The 20715-nt window shown below is 40.1% G+C and overlaps 1 protein-coding gene across 1 annotated transcript; it reads right to left on the reverse strand.

Annotated features, from left to right (window-relative positions):
• Positions 1-352: 352 nt before the first annotated feature.
• On the reverse strand, positions 353-20469 carry LOC120533438 (zinc finger protein 239-like). Its single transcript, XM_039760335.1, has 3 exons — positions 20366-20469; positions 11166-11633; positions 353-3467 (listed from the first exon to the last, which is right to left on the reverse strand). Exons 2-3 carry the CDS (start codon positions 11584-11586, stop codon positions 2701-2703), a joined length of 1188 nt encoding a protein of 395 aa, XP_039616269.1. The 5' UTR covers positions 11587-11633; positions 20366-20469; the 3' UTR covers positions 353-2700.
• Positions 20470-20715: the final 246 nt, after the last annotated feature.

Below are 20715 nucleotides of genomic sequence, written 5' to 3' on the forward strand. Positions count from 1 at the left end.
GCCCCGTCCATTTTGCAATGTACGATGGGATTTGTAGTTTCATTTTTCCAGGTAAGATTTTCTACTCCAGACTGTGCGAGTAGCACGGTGTTTCACACACACCCCGTCCATTTTGCAATGCACGATGGGATTTGCAGTTTCGTTTTTCCAGGTAAAAGATGATTTTCTACTCCAGACTGTGTGATATCTTCTTCTTTCTTACTATATAAAAGCGGTCGGGATTGTCCTTCCGTCCCGTGAGTGGAAAGCGTAGCGGTATTCCGCTTATCACAGACTTACTACTTGCAGCTTGTGGTACGAAGCGACATGATGTGAGCAGAGTTCTGGTGCTCCCATCGTTCCCTTGCTTTTGTGCATGATGCGCTGGAAAAACAGACAAAATTATGTCTCTGGAAATAATTAATGTTGATGGAGTACAAATGCCTCACAACCTACAGTTCTGTTGTTTTCATCCTCATTCTTTGTGTTAAGTTCACAAAGGATAACCACAATGCAAATTTACCAGCTCAAGCATGTCTTTTATAAAATCTTTTCCAATTCATTTTTTATTTATATCTATCACATTTGGAGCTGGAGCCTATCCCACCAAGCACCAAGTGAAAGGTGGGAATGATAAGCCAGACACGGCACCAGCCCATCGCTGGGCAGACACACAAATACTCAATATGGCCAATTTAGGAACACCAATTCTCCTAAGCTGCATGTCTTTAAACTATGGAAAGAAACCCCAGCATCTGGAGAAACGCACAGATAGATGGGGAGAACATACAAACTCATTAACGGAGCACTTAGGTCGAGTCTCTGTCTTCTTGTTTCAAGGCAGCAGCGCTAACCTCTGTGTCACCCTGCCATCCCTATTTGTCATTCACTCCATAGCTTAAGCATCAAAATAGTGAAAAGATTTGCTGTAATTAAAATTGATCAGATTAGTCTTTGGCAAAATATTTTTCTATCTTCTTCCTACTTACATATTTTTACTACTTTAATTGTGTTAACATCTTGTTTAAATCTAAGATTAGTCAACTAAACAATCTTCCTATACACAGTTTTCAAATAACAAGCATAAACACACATACATGTAGGCATCATGAATACTCAATCTGACATGCTCACATGCATATTTCACAAGTAGTAGCATTGGGAATTCTTGTGTGTTTTTTAAAATGGCCCACTTGCAAAAACTGTTAGCCACATTCAGAATAACAATACAGTTTCTCTACTATGTCCTTCCATCCATCCATTATCCAACCCACTATATCCTAATTACAGGGTCACGGGGGTCTGCTGGAGCCAATCCCAGCCAACACAGGGCGCAAGGCAGGAAACAAACCCTGGGCAGGGCGCAAGCCCACCACAGTCTCTACTATGTGAACTGTAGAATATTTGTTATACTCCTCATATGAGAAAACTATTTTCTACATTCAGAAAACCAATATGACTTTTTAAAATTAATTTCATTGATTCATTTATTGCTGTTAAGTTGAATTTCTGACAGAGTTTTGAGTGAATGGGCTTGGAAACACTATTGTGTCTTTCATTGTCTAATTCTTCATCCATCAGTACCTCGCACCCAGGAACCAGAAGAATGACAGTCTAGCTCTGTTTGGCTGAAACGACACTTATTGGTTATGAATTTTTTTTCCTTTGATGCTCTGAACCACCTTGTGTGCAAGATGCAGCTTTGTACAACCATGATCAGGCATTCATCTTTTGGCCATATTTCACCCCTTATGAGCCATGCATCGTTAGGATCAGTGTCCATGTTGGGCTGTTAGAGGAGGGCAGCACATTGACGTTTTTTTTTCTTCTTTTCTGCTGATCTATTTTTTTAATTCCTCCTTCTGCTGCTAAGTGTGTCCATATTGCAAAACGTGGGAGAGTTTAATTCTTTACTTTTCTGAATTTACCCAACTAGTTTGATTATTGATGTGGTTCTTGGGGTATATGTGTGGTTGAATATTCTTTGTACATTTGGAGTTCATCATGTAAGCTTGTGGTCCAGTTACTGGTGATCTGTAAGTGTAGTCAAGGTCAACTGGAAATTTGGCCAATACCATCCTCCTACTTTGGGATAAAGACCATTGGAATAAGATGATTTTTGTCAATAATTTGGCACACATGTGGGACACATTGTGGTTTCCAGTCTAAGAAGCTCATTTTGTGGGCAAATGCTTATAGTGAAACTGTGGGATCATAAACTGATTAATAGCTTAGAATTTGTTATGTGATAGTGACGGAGGTCTTAAGAATCCTTTTTGCTGTGCTGGTGTTAGTCTTAACAGTTTCTGGTTTATGTATGCTCCATTAATGTTCAGGTATTTAGTTGTTAGGTTCAAGTTTATACAAGCACACCGTCTGAAAACATTTTTACAAATTGCAACTGCTCCTCCATTATTTGTGGGAGCTGAACTGTTTCAAGCAGTCAATAAACAGGAGGTGAGTTTCAAATCATCGATAAACAGAAGGTGAGTGGCTATTTGAGGGTGAGGTTCTTTGTGAAAGCTAATATTAAACCCATGGCAGAGGCCATTTAGAAAGGTGCTTAATGGGTTTAATGCAAGGCAGAACAGCAGGGTTGATAAGAAGTCTCCTTGAAATATTCCTCATTTTTTATGATGTTCAGAATAGTGATCCATCCTTTGTTATGGTGAAGTTGAAGGATTGTTTGGCAGTGAGGCATGATGATTGAGATGAAACGTATCAGAGCAGCTGTCTGTGACATCTTGTGTGGCGCTGAAGAATGCTACTTCGTGAAAATGTTTTGCCACATTCAGAACAGCTATATGGCCTTTCTCCTGTGTGAATTCTGTTGTGGATCATAAGATTACTCCTGTGGCAGAATTGCCTGCCACATTCAGAACAACAATATGGTTTCTCACCTGTGTGTATACGTTTATGGGACTGAAGCGTGCTGTTTCTTAGGAATTGTTTGCCACATTCAAAACAACAATATGGCTTCTCTCCATTGTGAATTCTTGTATGGCTCAGAAGATTACTTCGGCTAGAAAATTGCTTGCCACATTCCACACAGCAATGTGGCTTCTCTCCACTGTGAATTTTTGCATGCCTCAGGAGATCACTGATACTACGAAATTGTTTGCCACACTCAGAACAGCAATATGGCTTCTCTCTTGTGTGAATGCGTTTGTGCCACCGAAGAGTGCCTATTCGTGAGAATAGTTTGCCACACTCCAAACAGCAATATGGCTTTTCTCCAGTGTGAATTAGTTTGTGGCACCGAAGATGGTTCTTTTCCGAGAATCTTCTGCCACATTGAGAACAGCAATATGGCTTCTCTCCGGTGTGAATTCTTTTGTGGCGTTGAAGATTGTTGTTGCATGAGAATTGTCTGCCACATTCGGAACAGCAATATGGCTTCTCTCCGGTGTGAATTCTTTTGTGGATGTGAAGATTTCTTCTTTGTGAAAACTCTTTACCACACTCAGAACAGCAGAAAGGTTTGTTACCTGTATGAAGTATAAGGAAAAATAAAAGCTTATTTTTCAAACTCGGACATATATAAATATATCTACATCTATATATATGTGTGTGCGTGTGTATATATATATATATATATATCAGAATAAAATGCAAACAGTTTAAACATTACAAATAGAAAGATTAAAATGCTCAAACTCATGAGTTAAAAATACGAGTGAATAAAAGTGCTTTTATAGAAAAAAATTAAAACTATGAAGAGTGGGAACTGACCTTATTTCATGGGGCAAGCCACTCCACAGTTTAGGAGCAGCCACCACAAAGGCACAATCGCCCCTCAGCTTCAACCATGCACGTGAGAGAGTAACTCGTAGCTGATTTGAACAACTCAGCTGCCTGGCTGATGATTATGGATCAATCAGCTAAGTAAGGTGGAGCTGACCCATGTACAACTTTAGAAACAAAAATCTTAAAATTCATGATGCAACTAATAGGGAGCCAATGAAGTGAGGCCAGCACTTTTTTTAATATGCGGTTATTTTATTTGATTAATGGAAGTAAAATGTGATAATCCATAGTTACCAAAAACAACCAATGCCATTATCATCAACTTCAGCCCATTCAACAGCAGCAGTAGCATTTTCCACAATTTGTGAGAGCCACAGTACTTTCATGTTAATGAGACACCAAAGGTTCACAGTCTTACTGTTGATACCTCCACGAAGGGGAAAAAATACCATACTGATTCCCAAACAGGTTGACATAACGATCCACTTGAGCCCTGGAAACAACGGGTAACTGGATACACATATCTGAACCCAAACCTTCAAGAAAGCAACCGACTGTCCAAGTAACATCTGTTCTTCATAAATGCATCTTTTCAAATGTTTGGGGAAGGAAGGATCAGTAAGCAAGAACTCATCCTCATTGCAGCACAGTAGAATAGTTATTATATTTATGCAAATTATTTAAAAACTGCATGGTCCTTCCTTTCTGTACTATTCATAATCCACCTTGTACTTACATCTCACAATCCCTGTCACTAACACATTTAGCATTGCCCATGCCCCTTACAATTTATGGTGCCCAAAGCAAGCACCTGCTGTGACTTGTATCAAAAGTAACCACAGTAACTTCATTCAATACTTTACTGTCCCTGCCATCAAATACAGTCCCGATCAAAAGTTTAAGACCACTTGAAAAATGGCAAAAAATCATATTTTGCATGGTTGGATCTTAACAGGGTTCCAAGTAGAGCTTCAACATGCAACAGGACAAAATGGGAGCGAGACAAAACATTTTTTGAGCATGCAATTTAATGAAAACAATGATTAAAGTGAAACAGGCTGTTTTACAGCTGATCAAAAGTGTAGGACCACACCTCCAAAAAAACCCATAAACCCCCCCCAAAACAGAAATCAAACTTCCAAACATGAACTCAGTACTGAGTAGCTCCACCATTATTGTTGATCACTTCAAAAATTTGTTGCGGCATGCTTGATGCAAGCGTTTCCATTAGGTGAGTGGGAACATTTGTCCAAGTGGTGAAGACGGCCGCACGAAGGGCATCTACTGTCTGGAACTGTTGTCCCATTTTTGTAAACTTCCCTTGCCATCCATCCCCAAAGGTTCTCAGTTGGATTTAGATCAGGGGAACAAGCAGGATGGGCCAAAAGAGTGATGTTATTCTCCTGGAAGAAGTCCCTTGTCCTGCGGGCATTGTGTACTGTAGCGTTGTCCTGTTGAAAAACCCAGACGAGGGCCCTCAGTCATGAGGAATGCTCTCTGCAACATCTGGACATAGCCAGCGGCCGTTTGATGCCCCTGCACTTCCTGAAGCTCCATTGTTCCACTGAAGGAAAAAGCACCCTAGACCATTATGGCGCGTAGAAAACATCTCAGGTGGGATATGTTTGTCATGCCAGTAACGTTGGAAACCATCAGGACTATGAAGGTTAAATTTTTTCTCTTCAGAGAATAAAACTTTCTTCCACCTTTGAATGTCCCACGTTTGGTGCTCTCTTGCAAAATCCAAACGAGCAGTTCTGTAGCGTTCAAGGAGATGAGGTCTTTGATGACTGAGGGCCCTCGTCTGTGTGGTAACGACTGGGTTTTTCAACAGGACAACGCTACAGTACACAGTGCCCGCAGGACAAGGGACTTCTTCCAGGAGAATAACATCACTCTTTTGGCCCATCCTGCTTTTTCCCCTGATCTAAATCCAATTGAGAACCTTTGGGGATGGATGGCAAAGGAAGTTTACAAAAATGGGACAACAGTTCCAGACAGTAGATGCCCTTCGTGCGGCTGTCTTCACCACTTGGAGAAATGTTCCCAATCACCTCATGGAAACGCTTGCATCAAGCATGCCGCAACAAATTTTTGTGAAGTGATCAACAATAACGGTGGAGCTACTCAGTACTGAGTTCATGTTTGGAAGTTTGATTTCTGTTTTGGGAGGGTTTATGGGTTTTTTTGGAGGGTGGTCCTAAACTTTTGATCAGCTGTAAAACAGCCTGTTTCAGTTTAATCGTTTTTTTCATTAAATTGCATGCTCAAAAAATGTTTTGTCTTACTCCCATTTCTTCTTGTTGCATGTTGAAGCTGTACTTGGAACCTTGTTAAGATCCATCCATGCAAAATATGATTTTTTGCCATTTTTCAAGTGGTCTTAAACTTTTGATCGGGACTGTATATTGGAACAAGACAAACATTTTCTTTATTATTAAAATTAATACACACGGATGTAAAGTGAATGCAGTGGCTGACAATAAAAAAGATGGAAATATTTATGAAAAGAGACTGTGCATCAAGCCGAGAGAGGTTTCTTGTCTCACATTGACAGAGCTCTTGCTTGCCACCTTTTACTTTCCCCCATTGAAATCAGTAGTGTGCTGTGTTAAGAGTTGCATCTCAAAATGCCCTCAGTGCTCATTTTGTTGTGCCAAAAAGCAATTGTTGGAGAGTTCTGACAAGGCATATTTTTACAAGTGCAGTTCCTGGGTGGTGCTGAGGTGTCACCCGCTGCATTCGGGTTTTAAAATAACATGAAAATGTAGCAGTGAAGAAACTGAGAAGCCCATGAGGAGCCACTTAGGATGTAATGCATTGTTAATGGCATTTATTCTCTTTACAGTCCACACAGATTTACAACCTCCTTGACTTTTGACCTGTTAGTTCATTACCAATAACAGGAAAATGAAGGAATTTTAATCAAAAGCCAAGTCTGCTACAGTCAGTCCAATAAAATTTCCCTATTAAACTTCTACACATACAGAGCATAAGACAAAACTTCAGTCATGCAGCACACTAACTTTTAAAAGTGGTTGCCAGGTGTGACTTTTTGGTTAATTATAGTTTCTATTTTTAACAGTCTATTTCTAGAGTGTTTAAGATGCTATGCAATCATAAAGTACTATTTCAGCTTCTTTTACATGAATGAGACACTCGAAATTTCAAGATCAGAAAGTCGCACAGTGCCGGAAATAAAAAGGAAATGGTCAGATATCAAAGTCGAGAGAAAAGGCGAGTTGTAGCCCACCATCTGATTGTCATACGGAAGTGTATTAGGGTACAGAGAAAAGAAAAAAAAAATAGGGACACAGTGAAGAAAAACAAGGTCAAAATGTCAACTTTAATCTCGTAATTTCCACTTTAATCATGTAGTTTTATTTTGTCATTAAAGAAAAATGTCATAAACTTAATCTTAAAATTGCTTAATTTACTAGTTTCTCAAATCCCATCGTAACTTAAGTAGCACATTAAATGCTTTGTATTCTATGTGTTCTTTTATGAGCTGTGTGTGTGAATCACTACATTCTTCTTAAACGGGCTTTCTCTTACGTTGACAGGACACAGAATACATTACATTCTTGACATTACAGCTCTCTGAACAATTTAAATACTAAGATGTAAACTTTAAATCATTGCCATTATCACATGAATTAAAGCACGTATTAAACACGGGGACACGGTGGTGCAGTGGTAGTGATGAGCTGATGAGCTGGCGCCCCGTCCAGAGATTGTTCCTGCCTCCTGCAAGATCACTACTGAGATGTTACGTGACCTTCAATGAAAGAATTTATTGCAGCAGTACTGCCACTTTCATAGGTACTAACCCCCAATTCCTGTCCTTCCTCTTCTTTCTTCAAGTAACTAATCGCCAAACAATAAGATCTGTAAAAAATGTCAGGCCATCTGTAAGCTTAGGATGCAGATTCTTCAAAACTTTAAAGGAACATTGAAATATCTTCGTAGTACACATTTAAGTATTCCATCCATCTGTCCATCCAGGGTCACACCAGTACCAGGAAACATACAGCGCAAGGCAGGAACAATCATTGCTACCGGTGCACCACTGTGCCCACACGTTTAATTAACAGTATGCATTATTTACATGAAATTAAAAATTTGTGTATAATATAAATATACATACTTTACTGAATTTCACCTTAAAAGTGATAAAGAGCTCCAAGATGACAGCGCCAGGAAAACTAAATCTAGAAGCCAGGCGTCATCATCTGTAAATATGCACTCTGTTCTAATGAACTGAATTGAATTCCTTTATTATTATCGTATGGTACAATGAGATTCAATATGTTAATCCTCCACAGACATTTTCCTATAAAATGATAAAAAATTAATAAGGTAAAAAAACAATGAAAGATATGTATTTATACTTTCATAGTGTATATGTACATATATAGCAGATAGTGCAAATGGTTCATAAAGTGGCTCAAGTTGTGCAGCTTATAAGTACAAACAGTTCTACCAGGAGCATTTAATGGACTGATTGAGTGCATTTATAACTCTTGGGATGAAACTGTTTCTGAACCATGAGGTAACTACAGGAAAGGCTCTGAAGCGTTTGCCAAACAGAAGCAGCATGTGCTAGAAGCTGTATCCCGATAATCCTCTTTCTGATCAGCTGCTGTAGAGCTGCAATTCCACACTCAGATACAGTGGGTTAAAATACTCTGAGTGGTGCACTGAGAGTAACAATGCTAAAGCAGCTATGGTATTTGGGATAGTTTGGCCATTCTGTGGACCAATATATTATTAGAGATTAATTACAATCAGATGATTTAAACTAATGAACGATATACAGTTAATTTTAGTGTATTTGATAAAGCCATGTCAGAGATGTGAACCTAAAAGAGAAAGGGAAACCACACAAGCACGGCTTTGACACTGGGTTTGCAAAACCGAGGAGAAAACTTGTGCATTCAATGGATTGAGCTGGCATGAAAGTGTGCATGGCTTTATGCGCCAAGTTTTTTTATACATCGCAATGTGAGTGTGGAAATAACATTTTTGTACGTATGCACCATTTTTGTACGTATGCACCATTTATTCATGAAGTCCCAGGTCTCGGCTTCCTCATTGAGATCACAGATGAACTGGGTGACAACCCCAAAGTTTAATAGACAGTCTGGTACTTCTGGATACATCCCCCAATCCCAAGAATGGATGTATCATTGTAGTTCTTTCAAAAGAGAAACTCTATTAGGCACCGGAACAAGATGTTAAAGAGGATCTTGCCTTCTACACTAAGCACTGAGATGGTACAAAACTGCTTAATATTGTCAGTTTTTTTTTCTTGGGGATCCATACACCCTCCACTGATTAGCCACTCTCCCTCTCCACCAGATCACTCTCAGGATCTTCCAGAGATTTCAGAGAAGTTCTGGACATCTCTTGTAGAGCAGATATGGCACAACACTGGATCTAGAAGCTGAGGCTGATCTAGCTTCCTTTACTACTTCCTGGACTTCTCTTAAACTAGGCTATCTTAGGGCAAAGTCTGTCTTAGGGGGTGATGGGTTAATGAGAGCCTTCTGGGCTTCAAGTGCCTGATTTCTCAAAGGATTACTTAAGGTGTTTTTAAGGAAATTATTGACATCTTCCTATGAGCATAATAAATGTCCACTGCACTTTTCCCTAGGAGTTGTTTTACAAAGCCTTAGAGACTGGATATGAAGGCAGCTTGCTTTTGGGCTTTCTCACTTCTCTGTCTCCTGTGCTGGTCTGTCCTACATAGCGTTACCAGTTTCTTCTGTAGGATGTTCAAAAATTCTATGACGTTCTTTATTTCATAGTATGACAAGCAAAAACCCAAATCAGCCGAGCTAAAGGACAGAAGGATTAGTGTTTGTGACAAGTCTACTTTCAAACTTTGAACACATCTTTTCTTTCTAGTGAGCTTGTTGATTTTGAGCTCCACAAAATAAAAATCATAAAAGAAATTAATAACTGCAATATTTCATTACCTGACATAAAGATATTCTATATTAATAAACCCTTAAAATTATCCTTTATCAGATGTGCACACCTCTTCTGTGGAAAAATGGAGGGCTTCATTTTCCCTGTAATGAATGTTAATCTATTCAGGAGAAAGTTTTTTTTTTTTCCTGACAATAACAAGGCCGGAGTTAAATTATGCATGCATACATGCACACAACACTTGGGATGTGGGATTCAAAACTAATGAGAGAGTGAAGATGACAAAGACAACAGGAGGATTATTAAAAATATTAATTACAGGAGTTAATGGTTTAGACCAGTAAGATTCACATGCATCACAGGTAAATTAACGGAAGGAATTATTAAGAAAAAGACTGAGAAACACATGACAAGAACAGGAAATTTACTGAAGAGTGAGGTCCTGTTTTACTAACATGCTGGAATTCTATGAGGAAGCAACAAAACAATATCAAAGTGTAGCATATGATAGCATTTATCTTGACCTTGATGCCACATGAGAGGTTGGGCATTAAAATAAAAGTGGGAGTTTAGGGTGTTGTGTGTGGATGGGTGCAGAATTGGCGTAGACACAGGAAGCAGAGCGTTATGGTGTGAAGAACTCCATCAGAATTGGCTGATTTTAAGAGTGGTGTCCTATATGGGTCAGCGCTGGGGTCACTGACATCTTTAATACATATAAATAATTTGGATAGGAATATAAAAAATAAACTGATTAAATTTGGAGATGGTACCACTGAATTATTATAGAGGGACTTGGACAGCATATAGGCTTGGGCAGAATTTATGCAGATGAAATTTAATGCATCTAAAGTATTACATGGAGGAAAAAAAATGTTAGGTTTATATACACAGTGGAAGATCTTAAATTTGAAGGTACACCTGATGAGAAGGGTTTAGGAGTCATAGTAGACTTGAAAGTATCAACTTCCAGACAGTATTCAGAAACTTTAAGAAGGCTAACAGAATGTCTGGTTATATAGCACCCTAACACGTCGAATACAAGTACAATGAGGTTCTGCTCAAACTTTATAACACACTGGTGAGGCTTAATCTGGAGTACTGTGTGCAGTTTTGGTCTCCAGGATATAAAAAGGATATAGCAGTGCTGCAAAAAATCCAGAAAACTGTGACTAGGCTGATTCCAGGGCTACATGGGATGAATTATACAGAAAGATTAAAAGAGCTAAGCCTTTTCAGTTTAAGCAAAAGAAGAATAAGAGGAGACATAAATTGTTTAAAATTACGAAAGGAATTAGTACAGTGGAGTGAGACTGTTACTTTAAAATGAGTTCAAGAAGAAGAAGGGGACAGAGTTCGAAGGTCTTTAGGGGTAACTTCTGAACAAACATTAGGGAGGTTTTCTTCACACTGAGGGACACACGCACATGGAATAAGTGAACAAGAAGTGTAGTAGACTCATGACAGCCAACCCTAAAAATTACACAGTTTTATTTTATACTTACTTTCTCCAGAATTATTTGTAGGTGTGGGTTGATGTTTTTGTGTTCTACCTGGTGGAATTTTCTCTGGCTTCTTTGATTTTGGCTGTAATGATACAGACTTCACATCTACAGAAGACTCTGGGGATGAACAGTGTCTGCTTTGAGAAGAGACCAACTCACTCACCACTCCACCTCGACACCCATCATTAAGGTCTTCTTCCTTGACTCTCTCTACTCTTCCATGTTTGAGCGGCTCAATGCTGACAGACGTCTCTTCAGCCTCTTTTTTAATGCCCATTGACCCCAGTCCAATGTCCTCCTCTTTAAGGCCTGAACTCTCCTTTTTAGGGTGGATATGAAGCCATTCAAAGTCCTCATCCTTAACATTTATAGTCTTTTTCTCCATTCTGTGAGCCCCAGACACTTTCTCTTTCACATCCATCTAGACATTACAGGAAATTGCAGGCTTTTTTCTCTCTCTCTCTCTCTCTGTGGAAAGAAATATTTAATTTAATCAAAATTGCACTGGCCAGATCTAAAGACATTTGAACTTCATGTTAGGATATCCTCAATGTTTATGTCAAGTCAGACAATTCATGCATATTAACAGTAATTAATTACCCTTTATATCAAATTATTAGGAGTCGGATAAATTTGAAAATGGAGTGAAGGTCCAACAAGCTGGAAAAAGACCACCACTTCGCACAGTTGTGTGTTGGCAACAGTCAATACTTGGGTTAAACATACAGGGATACTGAGGTCCTAGAAATGCAGTATCAGTTAAGAAAAGGAATGTTTACACAAGTAGGAAATCAGGGTTATGTTAAGAAACAGATGCACGTCAGTAAGGGGATGATAAAGGGGGAACTTAATACTGTTCAAATGTACAGATTGAAGCAGCAGAAGACAAAAAGCTGGTGAAACAACAGGCTTACTAGCTTAGGCCAAAATGCTTCATTTATGATGCTAACATTTAGTTTTTGGTGGTAGGTTTAGGCAAAGACTTTGGCATGGTAAGTGAATAAAATCAATCTACAAAAATATCTACTGCCCTATGAGCCACTTGTAATGATGGACTGTAGCAAGCGATTTAAATAAAATAAAAAAAAAAAAAACAACTTCATCCCATTAGAAGTTTCAAAATACTTTGTTCTATTGAACTGTGTAATTCTCATCTACAGAAGTAAATAGCTCACCTGAGTTGGAGCTACTATGAATTATTTCAGTGTTTAAAAGTAAAAACAGATTTGTTTATTGCATGAATACATTAATTGAATTTATATGACCACTTAGTGGGAACAAAGTACAAATATACTTTATTATCACAATATAAGCTGGTCAAAAAAACACACCTTAGCAAATTCATATATCAAAGAAGCCACCCATTGTTTTCAATGGAGAAAAGTCTTAGTTGCCAAACAATTTCCCCAAATATCATTGAAACACTCTTAACATCCAGTAGAACAATCCACCGAGGATTTATGCATAAAATAAAGCATTTAAACTGTGACCTACCTAATTATGTAACACTTAACAGACTGAATACATTTGCGTTTGTGTACAGTTCACAATTAAATGCAACAATACTCTGAGGTACTAGATAACAATTACACTTTCTTCTAAACCTGACTGAACATGTGCTGTAATTTAAATAGACAAGGAAGTGCTTAATGTATGCAAATAACACACAGCAAATCAAAATACAGTAATAGTGAAAAAGCAAAAGGATGCCACCCACGATCACAGGGCGCTCTTCATCTTTTCCCTTGACTGGAGGATTCTTTGGCATGTTAGTGGGTTTTCAGTTTGGATAATGAGTTGGGCTACAAATTGTCAAGTTGTAGACATGAATTTCTGGACAGAGAGAACAGGAATAGTAAAAGACAGCTGTAGAAGTATTGCATATAAAGACCAGCTTGGGATGTCACAATCAAGCATGTTTTTTTTTTTTTTTTTTTGTTTTTTTTGGATGGCCTCATTAACAGAAGGTGCCATCATAAGGTGTTTCGCAGAAAAAGAAGAAAAATTGAGCAGATCAGTGTACTACAATCAACACAGCAAATGGAAAAGATGTGATGATCACAAACATCAGGAAAACCAGGAGTTCCGTTTCACAGGATTAAACCACAAGCATCAGTGTTACAAATCAAATTAGCATAGGACTGTCTCCAGTAGGTGAGGCTTGATCCATGGGATTGTGTTCTTTATTGAAATACAGGACATATTTTAACTTGTATACAGTGGCATGCAAAAGCTGGGGCCCCCTTCCTTAAAATGTCTTGTTACTGTGAACAGTTAAGTGAGCAGAAGATGAACTGATCACCAAAAGGCACAAAGTTAAAGATGACACATTTCTTTAATATTACATTTGTATTTCCATCATTCACAGGTACAAAATACCAAAAAAATTAAAAGGGACTGAACCAAAAATTTGGGCACCCAATATGGTTAGTACTTAGCAAGACCTCCTTTGTCAAGTATCACAGCTTGTAAACACTTTTTGTAGCCAGCTAAGAGTCTTTCAGTTCTAACTAGGGATATTTTTGCCCCATCATCCTTGCAAAAGGTTTCTAATTCTTCAAGACTTGCATGCCCTGCTCTTTTGAGATCTCTCCATAGATTTTCAATGATATTTAGGGCCTGGGAGCTGTGAGGGCTGTGGCAAAACCATTAGCTTGCACCTCTTGAGGTATACCTTTGTAGATTTTATTTGCTTTTCTAGCATTCCAGTGAGCAGTCCTTTCAGAAACTTTCATTGGTCTTCCAGACCTCAATTTAACCTCCACCATTCCTATTAACTGCCATTTCTTAATAACATTAAGAACTGCGGAAACAGCTACCTGAAAATGCTTTGCTGTCTTCTTCTCACCTTCTATTTTTCAGAGTGTTAGGCCACTGCTTAGAGGAACCCATGGCTGCAGATTGTTGGAACAAGGTTTTAGGGGTCAGAATTTATAAAGCTTTGCACTTTGCATCACCTGGGGTTTCCTAACGATGACTGTGAACAAACCATAGTCCTAACAAGCTGATGAAGGTCTGAAACCACCTTGGAAAAAGTTCTGAGACCTCAGATATCTTGGGTGCCCAAACTTTTGCATAGTGTTCCTTTCCTTTTTTCACTGTACAATTGTACAAAACAACAACAATACACTAACCTTGTATAAAATGCTGAAAAGAAATGTGTGTCATCTTTATGCCTGTTGGTTCATCTTCTGATCACTTAACTAGTCACAGTAACGGACATTTTAGGTATGGGGGCCCAAACTTTTGCAACCATTGTACATAATAAGTAACTACACTTTATGAGCTCAAAAGCTTTTGCCATAACTTTTGGTATTCATAACAGGTTTGCACTGTTTCCATGGCTTTGTATGGTAACAGACTTCAATTACATTTTGATAGGATTCCATTTATTGGAATACCTTAGGTCCTTAGTGTACTTTCTAAATGTATTACTATCGTGACTAGTCTCATTATTTTATGACTTGTGCACTTGTTACTCACTTAAAACACCAGTATGTGTCTTCCTGGCTTACCACAGTCCATCAGCCCACAGTGCTCTACTTACACACATACACAGGGAAATGCTATTCAGACAAAGACTCAAGTGATGTCCAGTTTCTAGTCGACCCACAAAATTCCACACAGGATCCCCTACTCTGAAGTACAAATATGACTGATGCCAAACGCCGCTCACTCTTAGTACTTCTACAGTACATAACATATGCACTTGTACATAATCATCAAAACAGTATTTGCAAAAAAGGTCCAAGCCCTATGCCAAGTGTTTTGTTGCGTAGGGTCCTATGGTGACTTTGTTTACCCCTTTATATCATTTGATGTGTAGACTTAACCAAGATGTCTAAAATTTCAATACACTCACCAGTCTGTGGTCAGATACACTGCTTCAGTTCAGCAGTCCCCACCGCCTCACTCTTGTTTATGTATAACCTCAGGCAATGTAAAAATGGCAGGAAAAAGAGCTGCACTTTTAACTACGTCATTCAAGTTGGAGAGCATGCACTGGTACAGTGTGTTGCCACACCCACTACAAGACGAAACAACTCGGGATCCCAGTTGGCAACCCCACAGGTAGACATGCGATCCAGTCCCAACCTCCGGAAATGACCATTTATCTGCCGCAGCCAGGTGTTACGTGGGCGACCCCTTGGCCTGGTCCAGCCACTCAAGTGCCCAACAATGAGGATCTTACGAGCTGGATCACCCTTGGGGAAATATGCCACATGGCCGTAGTGCCGCAACTGACGCTCCCTCACAATGCAGGTCATGTGCCTCGTTCGGGACTCCATGAGCAACACAAAGTCTTTTTTTTTTTTTTACCGTGTCCTGTTCGGCTGTCAAGCAATCAGAATTGATGTCTGAATGCTGGTGACTAGCCTTACAGTTTTTCTCTCAGGTGGAGCATTACAGCTTCTGCTGACGTCACGCCTGATACCAAAACTTTATTAGAAATATTTTCAGATGTTTTTAAGATTCGAACCGGACACGGAGACAAAAGTGAAAGAAAAAGAAGAGAGAAAAGGAAGAGATGGAGGTAAAGGGGGAAGGGGGGGTTTTCGTATAGAATAAACAATAAATGAACCAGCAGACCCCCGTGACCCTGTGTTCGGATTCAGCGGGTTAGAAAATGGATGGATGGATGGATGAACCAGAATCCGCTTCTAGACCTGCAGAAAGAGATGGGGGGACACACAAAAGAAGAAGAAAAAAAAAAACAACCACAAGACAAAAACATTGCTGCATCAGCTACATGAAGATATATAAAAGTAAAAATGTTTGCTGACAATCACACAGTAATAATTACTAAGGCATTTAAGGCCAACCACAGCCTTAGGTCATGTGCTGAAGAAGTCCAAGTCATACTTATGAAAGCACCATGTGAGCACCTGTGTGTGTACGCACGCTTGTATGTGTAAGATTTCTCTATAGGAGCATCCAATAGTGAGTGTGAAGGGCCACAGACCTGCCCCCAAAACGCGGGAAGATGGAGGGAGTTCCAAGCCCAGAGATCCAGAGGTCACCCCAGAGCGCGGAGACCCCAGGGAGACCGTCACCAGAGAAGCCCCAACCCCACCTCGAGAGGCGCAGAGGATCACCCCGGGGGGCCACAACCAGCAGCCGGCAGAGTCCCGGGAGATATCAACGGCAAGCCCCCAGGCCCGCCCGCAGCCACTCACCCCCGAGTCGGCTGGACCTGGAACCCAGCAGCCCGGGACCCAAGGGCGACCCACCCTGCCGAGGACCCAACAGAGCCCAGGGACCCAGATCCCATTAGGCAGCCACCGGGAGAGACCAGAAAAAGTGGCAGGGGGAGGGTAGGCGAAGATGTTGTAGTATTGCCAGATGTCCCAGGAGAGGGGAGGAGTCCAAAACCCCACCTGACATATACAGTCACACACAAACACAGTCATACACTCCCTCCCTCATGCTCTCACATACACATACAACCCAAGACTTACAAGGATGTACGCCAGACACCCATTCACACTCCCCATACACACCCTACTAACTCTGGTCCCGTGCTGCCGTACCAGAGGCACAACCATTCCCGGACGCCAGAGTTAGCCCCGGTCCACTGGGGTAATAATGAGCAGGCACCCCCGTCCAATGCAGAGAAAAGCAACCCACCACTCCAGACCGCAGGCAGATGGCCAGCTCCCACTCCTAGCCTCCAGCCCCGGGCAGCTAACTGAGAACAGAGGTGTAATAAGACCTCTAGTCTCCCTCCGCTGGCTCCAATGTAATGTTGATGTGTGTTGATAAGGTGCATTTTGTGGTTGGGGGGGCGCGGGCAGTGCCGGCATCATGTGGCCTACACCAGCTGATGCCAACACACAGAGCCCCACTACCCCCAAAACCCTCCGTGACTAGGTGCCGTTTAAAATTGGAAGTGGGCACCGGCACTTGGAGTGAGGCTGAAATTTCCCCCCACCGGATGCCGTTGAGTGGAGCAACATAAAATCAAACCAGCGGTACCCAAGGATTTTCTGTAGAGACACGGTACCAAAGGAGTCCAGTCTTCATCTCAGGTCACTGGATAGTGTGAAAGAGATAAAACGTGTTTTTAAAAATCAAGACCCCACAACCTGATACCACTAGATGTGTAATTTCAAGCGGCACAATAACGTTTAGTTGCATTCGATTCTTCCTGGTCAGCTTATAAATCTGCACAGGCCCAGGCAGCCTGCTTTCTTCAGATCATCACCTTGTCTGCTTTCATTAGAATGAAACATTTATAAGCCTCTCTCTTTATTGTCCCCGTATAGCTCCTGTTAGACACACACACACACACACACACACACACACACACACACAACCCTTCCTGGGACATTCACCAATGGAATAGCTCAGGCACAGCTCCCCACCCTGCACCTCAAGTAATTTTGTTTTCTGTCAGCATCCTTCAAACAGACAATCAGGAAATGAAATGCTGTAAGTCATTAAGCAATAAATCTTACCATCTCTGTCACGGGTGGTCAGAAATTTAGCCATAAAAAAAAACAGCATTCCTGAGGTTTTGAGGGGGTAGAGGGGAAAAAAAAAATTTTGTGCATTTTCCTTGCCCTTTAAACAACTTTTTAACAATTAAAATGCTAAATTCCACAAAAATGGACACTTCATTATTTTAGGCATTATGTATGAAACGAATAGCCAAGGATGACGGAGGCTAACTATGGGACATGGTGTTTTGGTCATCACTGACAAAGCTCCTTAAAGTGGGGGATTTTAAAGCACTATTACGAAAAGGAAAATCTGAATTAGGAGTTATTTTCCAATTGCTTTAATGAAAAGTCTTAACGTTAAACAAATGCCAGGGATCATAGGTTTATGAATGAATCAGAACAGGATCAGATGCAAAATTATGTTTTTAGAGCAGCAGAGAAGCATCCTGAAAAACTGCTCTGAGCACACTTATAGATTAAAGAGACAGGCAGTGGTACAGGAAAAAAAAAAAAAGTCCCAAACTATGTTGTGATGGGGTCTGGCTGCAAGTTTTACTAATGAAGACAACAATCTCACAATTCAAAATTATATAAAGGCTGACTGAGAAAGTGAAATGCAAAAACAGATCTGTCAAAATAAAGCAGCTTTCCACAGAGCACATGGAGTGGTTCGAAGCCAAAGTTAGTGCAGGTAAAATAATCGTTCTTTTACAATCAAATGTCAGCGTTTGCCATCAAACAAGACCTTTTGGAAATAAACTTGAATTATGCTTGAATAGGCATATTCGATCGGACAGCCCTGTTGTGTAAGAACATATGAAACTTGACAAACGACAGGAGACCATTTAGTTTATGTTCAATTTCCTCATAATAACTATTCATGGTGGCTCTAAAATCCGTACTGACCCCTACTCTCTCTTCTGTTTCTTTTTCCGGTTTCTTTGTGGTGGTGGTCTGCGCCACCTCCACCTACTCAAAGCTTCATGATGCTCCAACAATGATGGATGGATTAAAAGGCAGAAGACTACTTGACCATCTTCATCAAGCCCTTCCGTGAGAACCCTGAATCCAAACAGGACTGTTTCATTTATGTTAGGTAGGATCTCCAGAGGGGACTGGGCGGTCTCTTGGTCTGCAATCCCTATAGATTTTATTTTTTTTCTCCAGCCGTCTGGAGTTTTGTTTTTTTTTGTTTTTTCTGTCCCCCCTGGCCATTGGACCTTACTCTTATTCAATGTTAATTAATGTTAATTTATTTTGTTTTCTTATTGTGTCTTTTATTTTTCTATTCTTTATTATGTAAAGCACTTTGAGCTACTGTTTGTATGAAAATGTGCTATATAAATAAATGTTGTTGTAGTCCATCAAGCTAATAGCATCAACCCAATAGCTAAGCTGTCCCAATATGTAATCCAGATACATCTTAAAGGTTGTCAAGTAAAGCTGCATAATTAATTGAATTAAAACCAAAATCACAATTTGAGCACATGTGATTTCTAAACCAAAAATGGGTGTGATTTTCTACTAGTGGTATTCACACTGAGCCTCCAGTCACTGTGGGTATCTGAAGGGGTTTGCTTGCAGTCTACTGAATCACAACTGTGGACATGTGGAGCAGACAGTAAGACTGAACAACCCAAAGTCTCCATCGGTCTCATTGTCATTTGTTCAGGCCTAGTGAAGTGTGTGGCTTTGGAGAGAACAGAATAAACTAATCTGTTGTTTATTCAGTCAATAGGACAACAAGACAGGAGGAGGAAGTTGGTGACTGGAGAAAATCTGTATCTAGCTTTATTTTGCATTTGACGACAAAGACTTTGATCGATTGGACAGAGGTACTGAACTGAAGTTGCCACATTGAGTGGAAATGCAAGTAATTTATATCAGTGTCACGTAAAACAGAATTCTACAATCGATGCATTGCAAAAAACGTAAACGCAAGATGAAGTGTCGTAGCCAAAAATCTGGCTGAGCCAAAGAAAAAAACAATACCAGTGTGTTTTCTCTTTGGATGCACCACTCGCAAATGTCAAGGAGACATAACAATCACAGACAACTTCACATTATTTAGCAAAAGACATTCTCTTCTTATAGGCGGGCAGCAAAACAGGTTCAGAACATAACCAACAAACTGAACCGGAGAAACAAGTTGCCTTTGTGCACAAACTCCCTGAACTGTACAAAAAAATGGAAAGGTGAATTTTAAACTACAGTACAATATTATTAAACAACAGATCTGTGGTCAAAGAGGGACAAGCAAGCCTTACACCCGCTGAACAGTGCACTACATAACTGATGAATCTGAAGTGAAAAGTAACTGCTTGCAAAAAATGTATTTTCCAGCAGATAATACAAGTGAAACCACTGCTCTCAGCTCAAAAGAAGCTCTGTGTGTGGATATAAATATGGTATAATTATATTCACTTTTTATTTTACTAACTAGATACGTAAAGCCCGACACCGACCTAATAACAAAGAAAGGCAAGCAAAAATCAAAGCGCAGTGTGACTGCGGAATCGCCGCCGAGGAGCCCACGACTGAGAAAATACACGGGAAAGAATGAACAGGAGGAGAGAGCAATACTGTGGGTGATATGAAGTAGAAATGGGACTCGATAACGTGAAGTGAACCACAGATACCCGGATTCACTCGAGCAAAGTTCGGCGGTGGGCTGATAGCCACGAACGCGCTGCTCGCCTCTCACTTAAATCGAGTGGAGAGAATGAAAACGTACCCATCCACAAGCCGGACACTTACCCTTTCTCCAAGCGATTGGATATTTTTTTTTTTTAAAGTCGTTTCTCCTCCTGCTTCAGTTTCATCAACTGTACAGCGGCTTTTTCTCTCGTCGCTCAGGATGACGTCAGGCGGCGCGAACCACAATGACAACATAGTGGGGGGCCATACAAGAGGGCGGCTCGATTGACAGCAGGTATTTCTATAGCGCATTTTCATACAAAGGAGCCTAAAAGTGATTTACAAGACGCCAAAGAGAAAGGTACAAGAAAACAAAAAACTAATATGATTAGGTTAGAATATTAATGAATTAGTAACAAAGAAAAAACAAATACAACTATGCAGTCTGATAAAAAATATATATTGTAGCG

The sequence above is a fragment of the Polypterus senegalus genome, chromosome 8, assembly GCF_016835505.1.
Source record: "Polypterus senegalus isolate Bchr_013 chromosome 8, ASM1683550v1, whole genome shotgun sequence".
NCBI classification, from domain to species: Eukaryota; Metazoa; Chordata; class Cladistia; order Polypteriformes; family Polypteridae; genus Polypterus; species Polypterus senegalus.